At 41.0% G+C, this 17,486-nt stretch overlaps 3 protein-coding genes across 4 annotated transcripts in view; 2 read left to right on the forward strand and 1 right to left on the reverse strand.

The window, feature by feature from the left end:
- The window catches only part of LOC138962037 (uncharacterized), a 384,447-nt gene that overhangs the window by 210,913 nt on the left and 156,048 nt on the right, over positions 1-17,486 (forward strand). The window lies entirely within an intron of this gene.
- On the reverse strand, positions 810-16,333 carry LOC138962035 (large ribosomal subunit protein uL1-like). Its single transcript, XM_070333730.1, has 5 exons — positions 16,222-16,333; positions 15,697-15,849; positions 14,511-14,659; positions 13,891-14,063; positions 810-1,075 (listed from the first exon to the last, which is right to left on the reverse strand). The coding sequence occupies exons 1-5, from the start codon at positions 16,224-16,226 to the stop codon at positions 905-907; spliced, it is 651 nt and encodes a 216-aa protein (XP_070189831.1). The 5' UTR covers positions 16,227-16,333; the 3' UTR covers positions 810-904.
- LOC138962018 (ubiquitin carboxyl-terminal hydrolase 47-like) overlaps positions 16,316-17,486 on the forward strand; it is a 52,164-nt gene continuing 50,993 nt past the window's right edge. The window contains exon 1 of the mRNA XM_070333709.1: positions 16,316-16,489. Coding sequence (XP_070189810.1) covers positions 16,451-16,489 — 39 coding nt within the window. The 5' untranslated portion in view covers positions 16,316-16,450. The remainder of the gene's footprint in view (positions 16,490-17,486) is intronic.

A 17,486-nucleotide genomic window follows, 5' to 3' on the forward strand; every position in this document is an offset into this window, starting at 1 on the left:
ATTCATTAGGTTCTATTACGGACCACATAATTATGCACACGGTTACATTTTAAGCTGCTAACCCATATATGCTTATTAGCAAATCTCTTCCTATTCTATTTTCCATCAAGTGATTTTTTAGTGTGCATGTGATGGAACATTCAACAGAAAAACTTCACAGCCTACATTAACTCGCAATTCAAGTCTGCAACCCCTTCCATTTATCATTTTGATCAAAGGGAAATGTGCAACATCTAAAAACCCTTTTTTTTTAAATAAATATAACCGGCGGCTAGGCCTGTTCAAAAACCTTTACTTTTTAAAAAGATCAAACTTCTGAATAATGTATGACCCTTGTTTGTAGCTGCATTGTCCTGCCTAGGCGTTCGTCGTGGCACTTTTTACATGCAGACACATTAGCCTCAATAGCTTTTGAGAGAATTCTGCAACTACTATTTATTCATTTATCTGATCAGTCAAGTTACCTTGAAAGCTATTTTTTGTAAAAATCCGTGTTTTTTCTTGCAGCTTTCTTTCCTCCATAAATCTCTACAATTGAACAAGCTTTTTGGCATCATATTTGCAGCATTTCAACTTAACCCAGTCAACAATTCTAACTACACCGAAGGTAATCTTAAGCATTAAAGGTTACATTCATTCAGCGCAAGCTTGCACTGCAGCATTAGTAACAATGTTTTGTAGAAAAAATATACTGCTAAGAGAATGCATGATGTGCCACTGTGTGAAAGTGAGAATGTGAAGCAAGGTTTGGAGATCGCTGCTAACAGTAACACACTTGCAGTCACAACATATAAAACAAAAGACAAAAGTGACCTCAAGACTTCAGGTTTATTTGCCTATTTCACAGACACAAAACCCAAGGTCTCACACCGTTTTCTCCAAGCAGACACAAGCAATAGTTCATTTAGAAGATTCTCTGAGCAGGTCCCATGGTGCTCTTGATGTAAAGGGCACGCACGTTCTGCCAGTTCTTCTTCAGCAGGGAGACGAGGAAGTTGATGGACAGTGTGATGTTGGAGTACAGCTCGTCCGACGACATGTTCACGTGGCCAACACAGGTTGACAGGCACAAAACCTGGAAAATTACACAAAACACAAGTTAACCACACAACTCGCATACACTGACCTTGAACCCCCAACGTGATTTCAGACATAGGCATTCTACCTTCAGACCTACTGCCTAGAATCAATAGAACTGTCATAAATAATGAGCGCCTCCGGCAAGGTGTAGGAGTGAGCACCAGAGCATACCCAGATCTGTTGATCCCCAAACTTACAGAGTAATGGTCAAGCAAAAGACTGACCTGGTTTACAACAAAGTAACCCAGTGGCTACTAAACATCAACGATAGCAAATCGAATCTAACAAATCTGAAAATCATAGTCTGGGCACATATCGTAACCTCGTATCTCACTTTCTTTCTTTATTTGATGTTCAACGTCGTTTTCAACCACGAAGGTTATATTGCGACGGGGAAAAGGGGGAGGGGGGGGGGGGGGGGGGGGGGGGGGGGGGAGAAGGGATAGAGCCACTTGTTAATTGTTTCTTGTTCACAAAAGCACTAATCAAAAAATTGCTCCAGGGGCTTGCAACGTAGTACAATATATGACCTTACTGGGAGAATGCAAGTTTCCAGTACAGAGGACTTAACATCTCACTTGTTGAAGTTTTGGAACTAAAACAATAGTAAGCTCCCTTATTTGGTTGCCCGTGTGGAGATAAAGCTCGCAGCTCCAACTACTTTATAAAGAGAAGAAAAGTTCTTGAGAAAAAAACTTTTGTTTGAAGTGAGCAGCAAAAAACCCCGCTCAAGTTAAACTTGCGAGGTTTTCGTGCCACACTTGGACGGAAACTATGTCATAATACGAAGGATATGGGCTTCCTGCTGTTGTATTTTTAGCATGCATGAAACAAAGCTTGTATATGGGCCAAAGTCAAAAGGTGCCAAATGGAACACTATATTTTCATTTTATGTTTTATACTTTTTTTTGTGCATTTTTGACACTATTAATTAATGTACTTTTAATGTTTTTTAAAACTAACCCTGCAGTTTTTCAACCAACTGAATAAATTTGTGTTTTGTGTCCTGCTCTGAAATCTGTTTCTCGTGACATACAACATCTTCAGTGCTGTTTTTTGTTACCTTAAATGCCAATTTCAAGATGGAAATATATCTTTTTGTACAAAATCCAACACACTCTTTTGAATTATGGTCAACAGAAATGTTCAAATGTAATATATTTTAAGCATGGCCATCATGAAAATGTCACGTCACGAGAAACAGATTTTTGGATTTTCTGCAAATCTTCCTAGACAAAACAACAAAGACTTTTCAGACAAACCATGTAGCATTTGTTTTTTAACATTTATTTAACTTGTGTAAAGAGACAAGAAAATCCTGAAGTAAATTTTTACATGAAAAAACAACACTTTTCCAGTTTCTTGTGACAAGTCAGTGTGACGGAAGAGATTGTAGAATAAAAAAAACACCATCAACAGAAACATTTATTCATATTTCAATAAAGTATCTTGACTTATGTATTTATTTTCTTTAAAACATAGAAACAGTGTGTTTTCTACGTCTCCTGTGACAGTTCCGTCACTATGACTCTCATAGCGTTTCTGTCACAACAACTAAGTTTGTGTCGTTTGAATGAAATAACATTCTGTCATGATTCTGAGTCAAAATCGAAAGTTAGTTGTGTGCTTCTGTTCCGTAAAACTTCGTTAACATAACATTACACAGAAGAATAAGCACTCAGTTTTTCTTAGAAGGGTGTTCTTTCATGTCTCTCGTTATTTTTGGACCCAGCGTTGTTTCCTGTGACGTGTAAAAAAGCGTGTGACGGATTCAGAAAACTTGTCCGGTCGCAAGGACGCCATGCGTTCGAATGTGCCAGAAACTCGTATGTCGCTCAGACCACTTTGCGGATGTCGTAAAAGCAGCTGCCGTTAATCGAGATAGAAAGTAAGGTGCCGAAAATCGCGTGCTGTCTCTCGTGACGTTTGTGACAGATTTTTTGCAACGTGTCAAAACTCGTTTTAATTTTGGTACCATGCTATTTTTTGAACTTTTAATATGTAGCCTACATTGATAACGTTTTGTTGACCCCAAAACGATGGCTCTTTCTTTTCATTTTCTTTATGCAAAAAAGCAAAGAAAGAGGAATTTAGTGTGACAGAACATGTCACAGGAGACTGTAGTTTTTTAACCTTCAAATTCTCAATGTTGATTGTTTTTTTCATATTGAAGACCAATTCAAATAAAAGAATGAACTTTACTGAACCGGCCCATCTATTCTTTATTTAAGAAAAAACAAGGTTACACTGTTTAATTTTGCATTTCTAATGACACCCAAAAACGAGGCTTTAGAAACGGCAAAAAATAGGGGGAAATTAGGATAAGAAATTCATAAAAAAATACTTACTATCAACTTTGTGTTCTGAAACTTTGGCAATATCATCTGCAAACACTTTAGTGCAATGTTATTGAGAGCTTTAGTTAAAATATTAAAAAATCTTTAATTTATTAGCCTTTTAAAAATGTCACATGACAAGAGGCACCTTTTGACTTTGGCCCATATATACCAATTTTAGATGACTCCATTGGATAAAAAGCGCTTAAACCTCAATATTTTTTCAGTTGTATGGAATATCATTAATAACTGACATTAACACACATTAACACTTTCGCGACGGGAGGTGACTATATTAGTAATAGCGCTGCAACGCCCACGGACGGGAAGTGACTATTTTAGTATTAGACATACAAGGTACACGACTCGTGATTGCTTCCCGGTTTTTGAAGCTTGCAGTAAATTGAGTTGTTTCCCTTGACACACTTGGTGTGCCCTTCCGCCACATGTAAAATTAGCCTGGTTTGTGCGGTTTTTTCGAGAAAAAAAATGAATCGAAGGCGAGCCTTGTCACGGGAGGAGATTCTCCGGATGTTGGATCTTGAGGACCCTGTAGATCATGATTCCGACGTGTTGTTTTCGCCTCAAGAAAGCGATAATAGCAGTGATATTGAGGAAGAAACAGTCCCGTTGTTGCTGCTAGTATGAGTCGGCAAACTACACGTGTTAGGGTGGTACTGCATGAATCTTCGAATGTGAAGTTGCAAGGGGGGCGTGGCAGCACTGATAACAATGGATGGCTGGAGCCTAATCCTTTTGGAAATGTTCATAGGTGTACAGTTGGGACTTTGTTGTGAAAATGTGACTTATATTCAATATGGATTACCTAGACATCATTTGGTGAGTGTCAGTTTTGTTTCATTTGAGTCAGGATGCTGTGAGTGAATGCGGGATTTGCTTGTTTTTTTCTTTGTACTGTCTCCTTATTTCTGTGTAGATTTTTAACAATATTTCAGCTAATTCATAGGTTTTACACCTTGTTTGGTTATAAAATTATTTATAATACTTTCTGTTAAAAATAACTTTTAAACAAGAAGAGCAAACGCTCGATCGAGTCACTTTCGCAGTTCTGAATATTATATGAGGCATCAGATGGACAGGAAGAAATTGCTATTCACAACACAATGAGTCACGTTCACATAAAATTTGAGCCCGGTCACTTTTATAGTTTCCGAGAAAAGCCCAACGTTAAGTTGTGTGTTGCCGAACAGAAAAGGCTAGTTATCTCCCTTGTTTTTCTGATAACGTTCGTAAAAGGCTACAGATGTAAATACTTTGATGTAAAGAATAATCCTACAAAGTTTCAATCACATCCGATGAACTTTGTCAAAGATATAAAATGTCTAATTTTTCCTTTGACGCTGACCTGTGACCTTGAAAAAGGTCAAAGGTCAACGAAACCATCGTTAAAGTGTAGAGGTCATTGGAGGTCACGACTAAACAAAATATGAGCCCGATCGCTTTGATAGTTTCCGAGAAAAGTCCAACGTTAAGGTGGTGTCTACGGACGGCCGGCCGGACGGACAGACTAACACTGACCGATTACATAGTCACTTTTTCTCAAGTGACTCAAAAAGCAGTGGAAAAGAAAACACACACAAAAAAACGTAAAAAAACACAAATTATCCCCCTTTCACCCTCCCTTTGCTAAAACAAATCGCGTGACAAACTTATAAATAGCACGACTGAACTGGGCATCCATTTTTTAATCAGTACACAAAATTTGGTGGTGATTGGACTTAATTCAAGCTTGCTAGACAGATTTCTTTACAGTTACTGTTTTTTGGGAAGTTTCTTGGTGGCAAGCTTGGGCAGGCAGGACGTTAACGCCGTGGCAATGCTAGTCACAATAGTGTTAAGGATCAACCTATGAATTCAAATTATATATGAAGCGGTAATTCTTTTTTAAGTTTCTCTAAAAACGGCAAAAATTTAGATACAAAGTTTGTGAACTACAGCAAAAATATGAAGGGTTTTTTGGCCAATATTCTTGAAAAATTACTATGAAGACAGGGGTCTGCGTAAAAGTCATCAATTTCTTGGACAAGACAATAACAGCTGAAAGAGTTTAACTCTTAGCGTCCTGTACCGCATGAAACCGCACCTCTATGTCAGTCCTGTACCGCACGAAACCGCAACTCGCTGATGCCATTTGACAAGAGTTACATGACAAGAGTTACCAGCCTTCCGATGCTCTCCTGCATTGGAAAACAGCTTTAGTCCTTCGAAGCACATGGCATGGCTGCCTGTCGTTTTTTCTCAGGACTTTTGGATGTGATTTCGATTTTTGTGGACGGATTTTGTTCGGATTTTTTGTGTTAGCTTTCAAAATTCAACATGGAGACTAGTGATAGTGATAGTGACACGTCTTTTCACGGGTTTGAGGCAAGAAATGTGGAGAATGACTTCGATATGGTGATGATGATAGTAGACAGAGTGATCTATCAATTTCCGAGGTTTCAAGCACACACACAGCCGATTTGAGTGATTTTGAACCTGCAAGTTCGGACGAATCATCCGCAGATGATGACGTCATTGGCGAGAATGCACAATGGTGTGGAAACATCGAACAGTGGGAGGAAGATGCATTCCTAGAAAGTGTGGGCCCTACACAGCCTCTATCATACAATGCTGAAGCAGTCAACTATTTTTACCAGCTGTTTCCATTGGCTTTCATTGAGAAAATCAAGGATGAAACTGAACGTTACGCTCGCCAAAAACGGGATGCCCTTTTGGATATTACGTGGATACTTTACCTGGGATTTTACCTGTGATGACTACCTCCCCAAGAGTCAAGTTGGTGTTATTTTTAATCATAAGATAACAGTGCATGACAACCAACATAAAACACAGACACAACACCTTCATTGCTTTTTATTTTATTTTATTTTATTTCATAATGTATTGTTTACCTGAAATTATTAATTAATTAGATTGTTTTATGACAAGTAATTATCACACAAACACAAATCTTTCATAAATGCAAAGTGCATTCATTCCCCAATGGTCAAAAAAAATATCAAGTAAATCCATCCATAAACAATAAAAATATGATTTTTTTATTGAACACACCCAAATTTTGTCTCTTTTTCCCAAATCCTTATAGGATTGCACTGTGACATGCAAAAAAAACGTTGTAGGACGTTAAGAGTTAAAGAATCGCATAGATGTGAACAACCTCAGAAATTAAAACACTGTCCTCAGGGAAAGTCTGGATATCATTGACTGTCAGTTGTTTGTCATCGGTTGTTCCCGATTTTCACCATTTAACAATCACCACTCTTCAAGGATATTTCTTATGAACAACCCATGGAAGAAATGTTACAACCACACACGCACCACTACCTTCAGACTTGCCTACAATCAATAGAACTGTCATAACTAATGAATGTCTCCAGGCAGGTTGTACGAGTGAGCACAAGTGTATACGGTTCATACATAATTATCACAATTTCTTGGACACAAATCTAAACGATGAGAAAGTGAAAATGCAGAAAATCACAGGATTGTGCATGCCATTAGGTTCTTTCTTTATTTGGTGTTTAACGTCGTTTTCAACCACGAAGGTTATATCGCGACGAGGGAAAGGGGGAGATGGGATAGGAGAAAGGGGGGAGATGGGATAGAGCCACTTGTTAAGTGTTTCTTGTTCACAAAAGCACTAATCAAAAAATTGCTCCAGGGGCTTGCAACGTAGTACAATATATGACCTTACTGGGAGAATGCAAGTTTCCAGTACAAATGACTAAACATTTCTTACATACTGCTTGACTAAAATCTTTACAAACATTGACTATATTCTATACAAGAACCACTTAACAAGGGTTAAAGGAGAAACAGAATCCGTTAGTCGCCTCATACGACATGCGGGGTGCAGAGAAATAAGGATGTGGAAAAGAAGACTTTTGGTAAGTGAAATAAAGGTGATGGATCCAGTCAGGTAGAAATAAGACAACAAGAAAAGAATTGGAAAACTGCAGGGAATAGTAGGGAGAGTTTTCTTGGAAGGAAATATAGGTGAAAGGACTGGTAAGGCAGAAATAAGACAAAAGAAGAGAAGAAACAGAACCGTTAGTCGCCTCTTACGACATGCTGGGTAGCCTTCGGGTAAATTCTTTCTAGTCCCAACCAATATGGGACTCCCCCTAACCCGCGGGGGGTTGCCATTAGGTTAGAATTTACAGTATGACAGATGTGAACAACCTCAGAAATTAAAACTCTGTCCTCAGGGGAAGTATGGATATTAATGACTGTCAGTTGTTTGTCATCATCGGTTGTTCCTGATCTTCACCATTTAACAATCCCCACTCAACTCTTCACCAAGGATATTTCTTATGAACAACCCATGGAAGAAATGTTACAATCGGACACACGCACCACTACCTTCAGACTTGCCTACAATCAATAGAACTGTCTTAACAAATGAATGTCTCCAGGCAAAGTTGTATGAGTGAGCACAAGTTTATACGGTTCATTCATAATCACAACTTCTTGGACAAAAATATCAACGATGAGAAAGAGAAAATCACAGGATTGTGCATCCATAAGGTCAGAATTTACAGTACTGCATACATGTGAACAACCTCAGAAATTAAAACTCTGTCCTCATGGGAAGTCTGGATATTAATGACTGTCAGGTGTTTGTCATCATCGGTTGTTCCTCATGTTCACCATTTAACAATTACATACTACAACTTGTGTACTCAGGAATCTAACCTGGTCTTGCGACACATATTTTTTTCTCATCAGACGCTTTGTTCTGACCCTTGGCCAGTTTGATAGTTTTGACATGTTGGAACTCCTTCGAACTGAACACATTTTTTTCTTCAGTCATGACATTTGGATCTTTACATGTTTTCAGTCCAGTTCCAACTGACCTATTGTCCTCAAGTTTTGGAACCACACTGCAACTATACACCAAAACATGGTTTTTCTTTGAGCATCCAGTGGAAGAGATTTCAGTCTGACACATGCATTACTGCCTTCGAACCTACCTAGCAGAATCAACAGAACCGTTCTCATTTATGATTAACCATGCAAGGATTAACAAATGCATACAGACCAGTTCCCCAAAAAATTTGACAGAGCAATAATCCGGTCCAAAAACATAGTAAGCCCGACACGAAGCAAAATTGGATGCCACCGAACTGGGTGGGTTTGTTTGTTTAACGCCCAGCCGACCACGAAGGGCCACATCAGGGCGGTGCTGCTTTGACATATAACGTGCGCCACACAAAAGACAGAAGTCGCAGCACAGGCTTCATGTCTCACCCAGTCACATTATTCTGACATCGGACCAACCAGTCCTAGCACTAACCCCATAATGCCAGACGCCAGGCGGAGCAGCCACTAGATTGCCAATTTTAAAGTCCTAGGTATGACCCGGCTGGGGTTCGAACCCACGACCTCCCGATCACGGGGCGGACGCCTTACCACTAGGCCAACCGTGCCGGTCAACTGGGTGGGTACAAGCAGCAGGATACTATTGGTCGATATCACAACAAATCTCAATTTCAGTCAATCCAGTGGCTACCAAAAACTAACAGCAAAACCAACTTCATTTGTAACACTTTTGAAAATATTAGTCTGAAAATGCAGTGTTTTTTGTTCCCAAAAATCTTAATTACTCCCAAATTGTGAGGGTAACCAGGTCTACATACATCAGGGGTCGACACTAACTTATTTGGCCTGGGGCCAAACTGGCCCCAGAGATGGAAATTGCTGGGGCGGAAAACAAAAATCTGGGGCCCACTCTCAGTATTCACGTGCGGCAATGCATTTTCTGTTTTTCTTCATCGTACTGAAGCCAGGGAAATTATTTCAACCATTTGACATTGACATTACGACAGCGCTTCGCGCTTTTGGCTGCATCGGTCTCCTTTTTTCGTTTCTCTCCACCCTGTTCTTCATATTCATTTCCATGTCTTTTTACACCAGGGATGTGTCGCCACATTTTGCGTTTGGCATTTGCATGGGTGGGAGCCCAAAATTGTTCCAAGACTGAACTTTTTTTAAGGCCGGGGTCCAGGGGCCGCCAAGGCCCCGGCGGGGTCCAGGGGCAGCGCCCTGGTGGGGGGTCCAGGGGGGCGAAGGCCCCCGGCCGAAAACGAATTTTATGAATTTAAAAGGGTTTCTCTGGCCTCTCCTGAGTTTAATTCTGATAAATAAGAACCTTGTTGGAGATACAAAAAGTAACAAAAACTAAAAATTTTAGGGACCTGGCAAGCATTAGAAACAACAAAAAGTGCACTATCAGTCCATTTGGCATAACACAGTATGAGATGACTATCAATGAGGGCGCAAAAAAAAAAAAAAAAAAAAAAAAAATTGTCAAAATTTCTGAGACGGAAATCCGTCTGAGACGGAGGAACTCCCACCCATGCATTTGAAGGCGATACTTATCTCTCACCCTAAAGAGCGCAATCTGGGAGTTATTTCCCTTGCGGCATTGTCCTTCGACGATTTCAATGGGTTTTTTCTTCTTGACTGCGGCATTGATCGTAACGTAAATTTCAGTGACGACTTTGACTGGCGATTTTTAGTGATTGGCTCTGGCATTAGAATTTTCGGTTTGTCATTGTTGGAATTTATCCTGGGGCGGAGTGGGCCCCAAGCTTCGGCAATGTTTGGGGCGGAACACAAAACTCTGGGGCGTTCCGCCCCCCGCCCCCGCTAGTGTCGAACCCCGATACATAATCACAACGTCTTGGACAAAATAGTAAATGCTTGAGAAAAATACCAGATGATCAGAATTTACAGAACTAAACAGACGTGAACAACCTCAGAAATTAAAACAATGTCCTCATGGGAAGTCTGGATATTAATGACTGTCAATGTTTTGTCATCATTGGTTGTTCCTTTTGTTCCACAATTTAAAAATGACAATAACTAGTTTTGTTTCCAGGCATTGCAGCATACTTTCTTGACCCCACGACTAGTTCTGACCCCAGGCCAGTCGGCTGTCCAATACAGCAGTCCCTCTCATGAACGGACACCCTTGGGCCATAGCAAAACTGTCCGTACATTGCAGGTGTCCGGTCACGGGAGGGGTGACCACACCACCCCCTCCGCCATACACTCACACAGAGACACACAAACAACAGGATTGAGTCTATGCTAATCACTTCTTGTGGCTACTAAACAATAACAATAAACTCCTAATACTTCTTTAACCCAATGCCCCCTGAACCGCCCGGCATGGCCCGCCGGAAGTGCCCTATGAAATCCCTGAAACGCCCGGCATGGCCCGCTAAACACTAGGTCACCTACTTTCACTTTCGCTTTGAGCCTTACCCATAAGGCCTTGCGACCGGATGTGATTAATGCACTTCCTTCCGGCTGCTTCATTCTAGCGTTTGCAGAGTTTGAATCGATGCGATAGTGTGTTTGCTGTGAATTTTCAAAGTTTGAGATTTTTTTGGCTGACAAAATGGTGTTGAACGATGGTTTGGAAGTATGGTGTTCGATCATGGGGAACTCAGATGACGATTCTGACACGCCTTTCGAAGGTTTTCTACTTGAAGAGGTGAAAGGGGGATGGGTCTGACATCGATTTGGGTGTTGTTATTCGGGTGGATTTTTCTGGGAGTTTTCTGGTAAATGAGGACTGAAGGCTGACACGTTGGATGTTTTTGAAGAACACTTGCTGGATTTTTTTTTTTAAACAACATTTATTACATTGGAAGTGGACAGAAAATACGTGCATATGAAACTATAGTGTATTCTCGAGTTATTCTGCCATCTTCTATATAAATGTGAGTACTCTATGATTTTATATGAATTGTTTTGTTTTGTATGTGTGCATGTTGTACGGAGTAGTTTCCCTTTGCTCAGGATTTAGAAGGCTGCCTGCCATTTTTTTGTCAGGGGGCATTGGGTTAAACGTTCTGTAAGGCAAAAAAAAATAAAAAATGTCTGTTTCTGGTAACATGGCTAAAAAAAATAGGGTCGGTAGGTCGGGATTTTTTTTTTTTTTTTTTACCCCAAATGTAGACCAATAAAACTAACTTTAAAAATCGCGCAAAGAGACTGGATTCACTATACATAGAGACAAGACACTCAACACATTTACAAATCGTCAGCGGACTTTCGTTTTCACACGTTTTTGTTGTTCATTTTCTCACCCTGTCCTTTACCACCAAAAAAACCAAAACATTTTTGAGTTTGGAAAAAAAAAGTTTAGGGTCGGTCGGGTGACCAGAAACAGACAATTTTTTTTTCTTGGCCTAAAAATGATTTGTATGAAAAGTGTTGAAAAGAAGAGATAAAATAAATCCTCAAGGCAGTGAACACACTCACCATGCACTGACATACGAAAGCAGCCACACAAACACAGCACAGAGGAGCGTGTGCAGATGCTTTGAAAGAATAAGCTTGAAAACCAGTTTGAAGAAATAGCAGCAGATAGAGCTGCATGTCATAGTCATGTAATTTATTTTCTTCTTGTCTGGCTTTATTGACTGCATGCCGATCATGTGGCATGGCAGTGACTTTTCACTCTTCAGTCGGAAATACACAGTACATAACACAGCTCCCACTCTCCCTCACTAATGCCTACCCCAAGCCGTGACAACTGATGCTTGGAAATTGTGTGGAAGAAATTGTGTGGAAGAGTACACCTCTCTATTTCTCTCCAATGCTCTTCCTGCTGACATGTAGTGACACCGGACACCCCACAGAGTTTAGCCAGCTACCCCTCCACCCCCCCCCCCCTCTCTCTCACTCCCTCAAGCCATGTACTGTTTGGGGCTGTGGCCAGAGAGGCCAGCTGCACTGTTCACTCAGAGCAAAACCAGTTGACTGTGTCGTAACTTTTGACAAAGCAAGACAACTGAAGGGTTCACAGATTAGGCAACCGACTCACTGGTCAAGGCTGAGGGGAAACAAGAGTATCTTGTCAATGGAAGAGGTTACACACAGACGCACGATGCTGAGAACTGTGGCCGTTTTTCACTCTCTTTCGCTCAGGACCTTCATCGACTGTACATGTGGTTTCTGTTGTTTACGTCCAACAGACAAGAATAAAGAGCACAGTGCAGTTTCATGTTGGCAACTTCGCATGTACTCCACTCCTGACCAAAACCCCCCCCCCCCCCCCCCCTCTCCTGATGGGTACACGTGCACTCAAGTTATCGGTGACTGTCATCACGCCATTGCGGCTGTGATCTTTGTACGAAGATCCGGACTGCTCTGTTATCGACTTTGTTGTGGTGAACATTTGACGATGGTCTGTCCGTACATTGGAGGTATGACCTGCTGTTGGGACCGAAAATGAGTGTCCGCGTCCACGTTTTGCAGGTGTCCGTTTAAGGGGGGGGCAAATATAGAAGGAAAACACTCCGTGCCGAGCAAATGTGTCCGTACATGTCAGGTGTCCGCTCACGCCGGGGGCCGTACATTGCAGGGACTGCTGTAGTTTTGACATTTACATATTTTTGAGATCTAACTGACCTATTGTACTCAAAGTCTGGGAACAACACTGCAACAATACGTCAAGACGAAGTTTTATGGAGCATCATGCAGAAGATATTTCACAATCAGACACCTACTTAACTTTCAACACTACCGAGCAGAATCAACAGTGTCCCAAACAATGTCCTTCTCCATGTAAGGTTGTACTAGTGCACAAGTGTTACACTGACCGTTTATCCCTCAAGAGTTGACAAAAGAGCATTGGAAAGTCAAAAAATAGTAATCTGGTTATTAAAATAGTCATCCAGTGGTAACTGAATGCCAACACTAGCAAAACCAACCTTATTTGAAACACACCTGAAACTCAGTCTGGCCATGAATGGAGCATTTTATATTGCCCCCCCCCCCCCTTTTTTTTTTTATAAATCACCTCCCCCCCCCCCCCCCCCCCCCCCCCCCATATGCATGTCATGGTCAGAATTTAAAGAACCACATAGAAATGAACAACCTCAGAAATTAAAACAGTCCTCAGCGGTAGTCTGGATAATACATGCCAATTTTTGTCATCATTGGTTGTTCCTTATTTCCACCATTTTAAAATTTTCCACAACTACATATATATAAGTTCAGAGTAAGTTTTTCTTTAAGCATCCTGTGGATGAGGTTTCACAATCCTTGTCACGCACCCAGTTGTAAAATCACACACCTTCAATGGCCAATTGCTCACTAGTAACAAATCGATATAGCCCTGTGTTAGCTTCACGGTCACATAGAATGAACCTCTAAAGGTTCGCTTTTCTTTCAGTATGCAATGTTGTCTGACTCGGATGGCTACAGATCGATTGGGTTTGAAATGAAAATACGCCTAGGCCCAAACCTTCTGGCTACAAAAGAAATTGTTCAGTCAGAAGACCTCATACATGTCAAAACTAGAGGACAGTCGACCGGCCAGGGGTCAGATGAGAAAAGTATGCGCCGGTGACCAAAGACCAAGGCTCGAGAACAATGGTGTTCAGCATAACTTCCACGGGGCTCATTCTCGAGTATACCAACAGTTCCTCACCTTCTTCATCTGGAACTTGATGGTGGACCTGATCTCCTCCACCTTCCCGAGGATGGGCTCGTTGTGTGTGATGGGCGAGGGGAACTTGCCCGCCTTGGCCAGACCGGGGCCCAGGATACGGGGGATCAGCTTGATCAGGGACTCGGAGGCCAGGAAGGCGTCGTACCTCTTGGCTGCAGACAAACAATCAAGACTAAAAAAATGGTTCCCACAGCCCCCAATATTGTCAGCTAGATAACCCATATGCAGATCCCATAATGGTCACATGAATCGTCTATAAAACGGCTTTGTTCTCATTGGAACTGAAAATGAGACGGCAAGTATTAAAAGAGTACTTAAGCCTATGAGGAAACACTACATTTAAAACCATAGCACTTCTTTACAAAGGTCATCACACCACATACTCTTGTTTTATTCACTTACCCTAAGAGCACTTACTGCACAGTTTCAGTTACGAACAAAAGCATTTTCACAAATCCACAGATATCTACGGGGCACACAACTAAGAGTTCTCACCTATCAGAATCTGTTGCAAAAAAGAACTGTTTATCTAATGAGGAACGAAGGAGGCAACCATCCCTAGACACAGCAGTGCTGAACCAAGGGAGAAAACCACCTACCCAGTTTCTTGACCAGTTTCTTGTCCTTGTTCAGTTTCTTGAGGTCGTCCTGGGTCATGCAAGGCAATTCGTTGGCTGCGGCCTGGTCACAGTGCACCTGGTCACCCAGCACACACACCTTCATCTTGGGCTTGGGGGTGAAGCGAAGTCTGTTTACAAGCAAGACAACCAGTAAGTAACGAAAGAAGAAAGTGACGGTTGAATTTGCAAAAGATAGGGTAGATAGATAGGCAACGGACAAATTGAGACACGCAGCAGTGGATGCACTGTGATAAAAACTCAGGATTGCTTCGGTGAGTGAATTTTTTTTTAGTTTGCGATATTCTGTTGAACCTAATATTTTACCTCCAAACACTGAAGTAGAAGTTTTCTCAACCCTTCAATTAAAAAGTCACAAACTATTTCAGGCAAGCCTGCAACTGCAATCTTGTCACTTTTATCCATTTTCCTCTTCTTTTTTATAAAGAATTTATAAAGTTTAGTAAAAATTGTCACCAACACCAAAATCCTCAATTAGATGACTGAACTACCTTGTAAATTTCAAAACCCAGTCCAATATCACCGAAACCTGAATAGTACTACCACACCCCACAAATAGCAGACAACGTTAAAAGAAATGCCACGGTAATATGGGTCATATAAGTGCTTGCTTTTATGTCTGAAAAATGTGCATAGCAAGGTAGTCTAACTTAGACTACTTGCTCTTTCACAACCCATAAAAACCCGACATTTCCGGAATTTGTCTATTAAAATTTAAACGCAAACTTTCAGACACAAAGAAAATCTCAAGAATGTTATTACCACAAGTGTTTCGCAGAACACCCTGGACATGGATCCAAAAGGGTGCGGTGTCGAGATGCAAAGCACCCCAACACCTTCCCACTTGTTTAAAGACCCTGGGTAGGGGTCCCGTTAGGCTATTAACCCAACTTCCCTCAGAAGACAAATCAGACATTCATCAAAGATTCAAACTGAAAATCACAAAGAACTTTGTTTTAACCTTTGCCAATAGAGGCCAAGATATTTTCTGGTGGAATTTTCTGGTGGAATTAGGAGTGTTTGAGGTCAACAGTACAAAATACTACTGAACCAAAACTTGTCCTGCCACATAGGCTACATGGGGAACCAGAATGTCTGAAATGTGCTTCCTGGGTGATAAAAAACCTATGTTTGTCCTGGTCATTACTTGACGGTGCCAGCAAAACGCTTGTCCTTCTGGGGGTCATAGTTCTTCAGGGAGATCTGGAGCTCCACCGACTCGGTGAATTTCCTTTTCTTCTCGCCCGACTTGGCCAGAACAAGTTCGATGGACTCGCGCACGAGATCTCTGTTGAGCTTACTGAAAATAGAAGACGGCAAACATGACAACAAAACTACCACAGAACTTCAACATGCAATAGACATCAGTAACCGTTAATCTTCTTTAGACTGACCCTGTTCCGCCAAGTAAGCTTCATATCGATATCCAATTTCAACTTGAAATTAACAGCGAGAGACAGACTTCTGTACTTCCACATGCTGTCACTTTATCACTTTATCAGCTGTCTTCGGAATTTGTGCAAAATATCATCAAATACTTCATCCTCATACAATAATGCATCACACAATGCACTAAAGAAAGTATAGACAATAACAGCGTATGAAAATTCTACATTTTTGTTCCAACATCATTGCCGATTATCTCTGATTTTTGAAGAGCACAAGTGTCTACCTCATCTTGCCTTCGTCGCGTTGTGAAAGAGACCGGAAGCGGGCGAACCGGATGTTAGTTCAAGGTCTCGTTATCGTTTCCAAATGAGAGAAGACGAGATTATGTGCAGCCATAGCTGTTATTAGAAAAAGCACTTTCGATAGACGATCGAAGAGAGAAAACCCTTCACAAAATGTCTTTCGATGAACAAACCACATAGTTGTTTTGCTGAAGAACTGACCAGTTGAATATGGTGACCGGGGAGAATACTCAAATTGTGCCGTTGGAGGTTTGTATACATTCACGAATGAAAAGAAATCGTGGAAGTGCCGTGTCATTTTCACTGCGGAAATTCCCCTCTGAGTCTGAAGTAGCTGGAAAATGTCTGTTTTGAGAACTATAAACTTGATTTTGACACATTTATTTCGTAAACCTCATCAGCAGTGTTTTCTTCAAAACGATCTTTTGTATTTACAAGACCTGATTAGTGCCTATTTCGAGTGGCTATGTCATGACAATAGTCTAATAATAGTCCAGATAAGATCTTGAGTAGTCGACTAAGTCACTCGGTGACAAAACTGACATACTACTACTATACTAGCTATCTCAAATTCACCGCAAAAAAACAGCCTTTACGTTAAGGGGGAAAAACACCCGAAGTGAGACTTTTGTTAGTTTTCTTCCATTTTGGATGGGTGAGGGTGGGTGGAGAGTAGACTGGAACCTTACAAAATAGGTCTTGTTGGACTGAAACTGACTTCTCTTGACACAATCATACAATGACAGTTGTCAGGTACTGGTAGTACTGTGACACTAGTACTTCAGTAATCTGGAATTCAGTTTTTCCTGCATGTTCTAATAATTACACATTAACATGCTTCCATTTGAAACTTCGAGGTCTTCATCGGGGATTGACGCCCGACCAAAGGTAATTGAAGCTTCAATTAGACTTTGGGAGGGCGTCAATCCACGATGAAGACCGAGAAGTTTCAAATGGAAGCGTGTTAATGTTATTGTAATTCAATCTGACGATGATCTCTTTTCTGCTTTCATGCGATGGTAAACAGACAGAATTGGTTCTGTTCTGTTCACACACTACTTTCAGTCCACCTACCTGCAAGGGTCAAGTCCCAAGAAATATGCCTCTGTATTCCTATCGTATCACTCTCCTCCTGTTTTGTTTTCTTTCACATACATTTTCCCTTCTTTTTTGACGAGTTTCTGGACAGCAAACTCAAAACAAATTCTTTTCATCACAAAAGCGATCTTTGGAATTGACTGACGTA

Source organism: Littorina saxatilis, linkage group LG3, assembly GCF_037325665.1.
Source record: "Littorina saxatilis isolate snail1 linkage group LG3, US_GU_Lsax_2.0, whole genome shotgun sequence".
Taxonomy (NCBI): Eukaryota; Metazoa; Mollusca; class Gastropoda; order Littorinimorpha; family Littorinidae; genus Littorina; species Littorina saxatilis.

Excerpts from the sequence above, each read along its gene's own strand:
- LOC138962035 (XM_070333730.1), bottom strand. Across the intron at positions 14,660-15,696 it reads CGTTTTGCTGGCACCGTCAA|ACTTCGCTTCACCCCCAAGC; the intron begins GTAATGACCAGG and ends GCTTGTAAACAG. Across the intron at positions 14,064-14,510 it reads GAAACTGGTCAAGAAACTGG|CCAAGAGGTACGACGCCTTC; the intron begins GTAGGTGGTTTT and ends GTTTGTCTGCAG.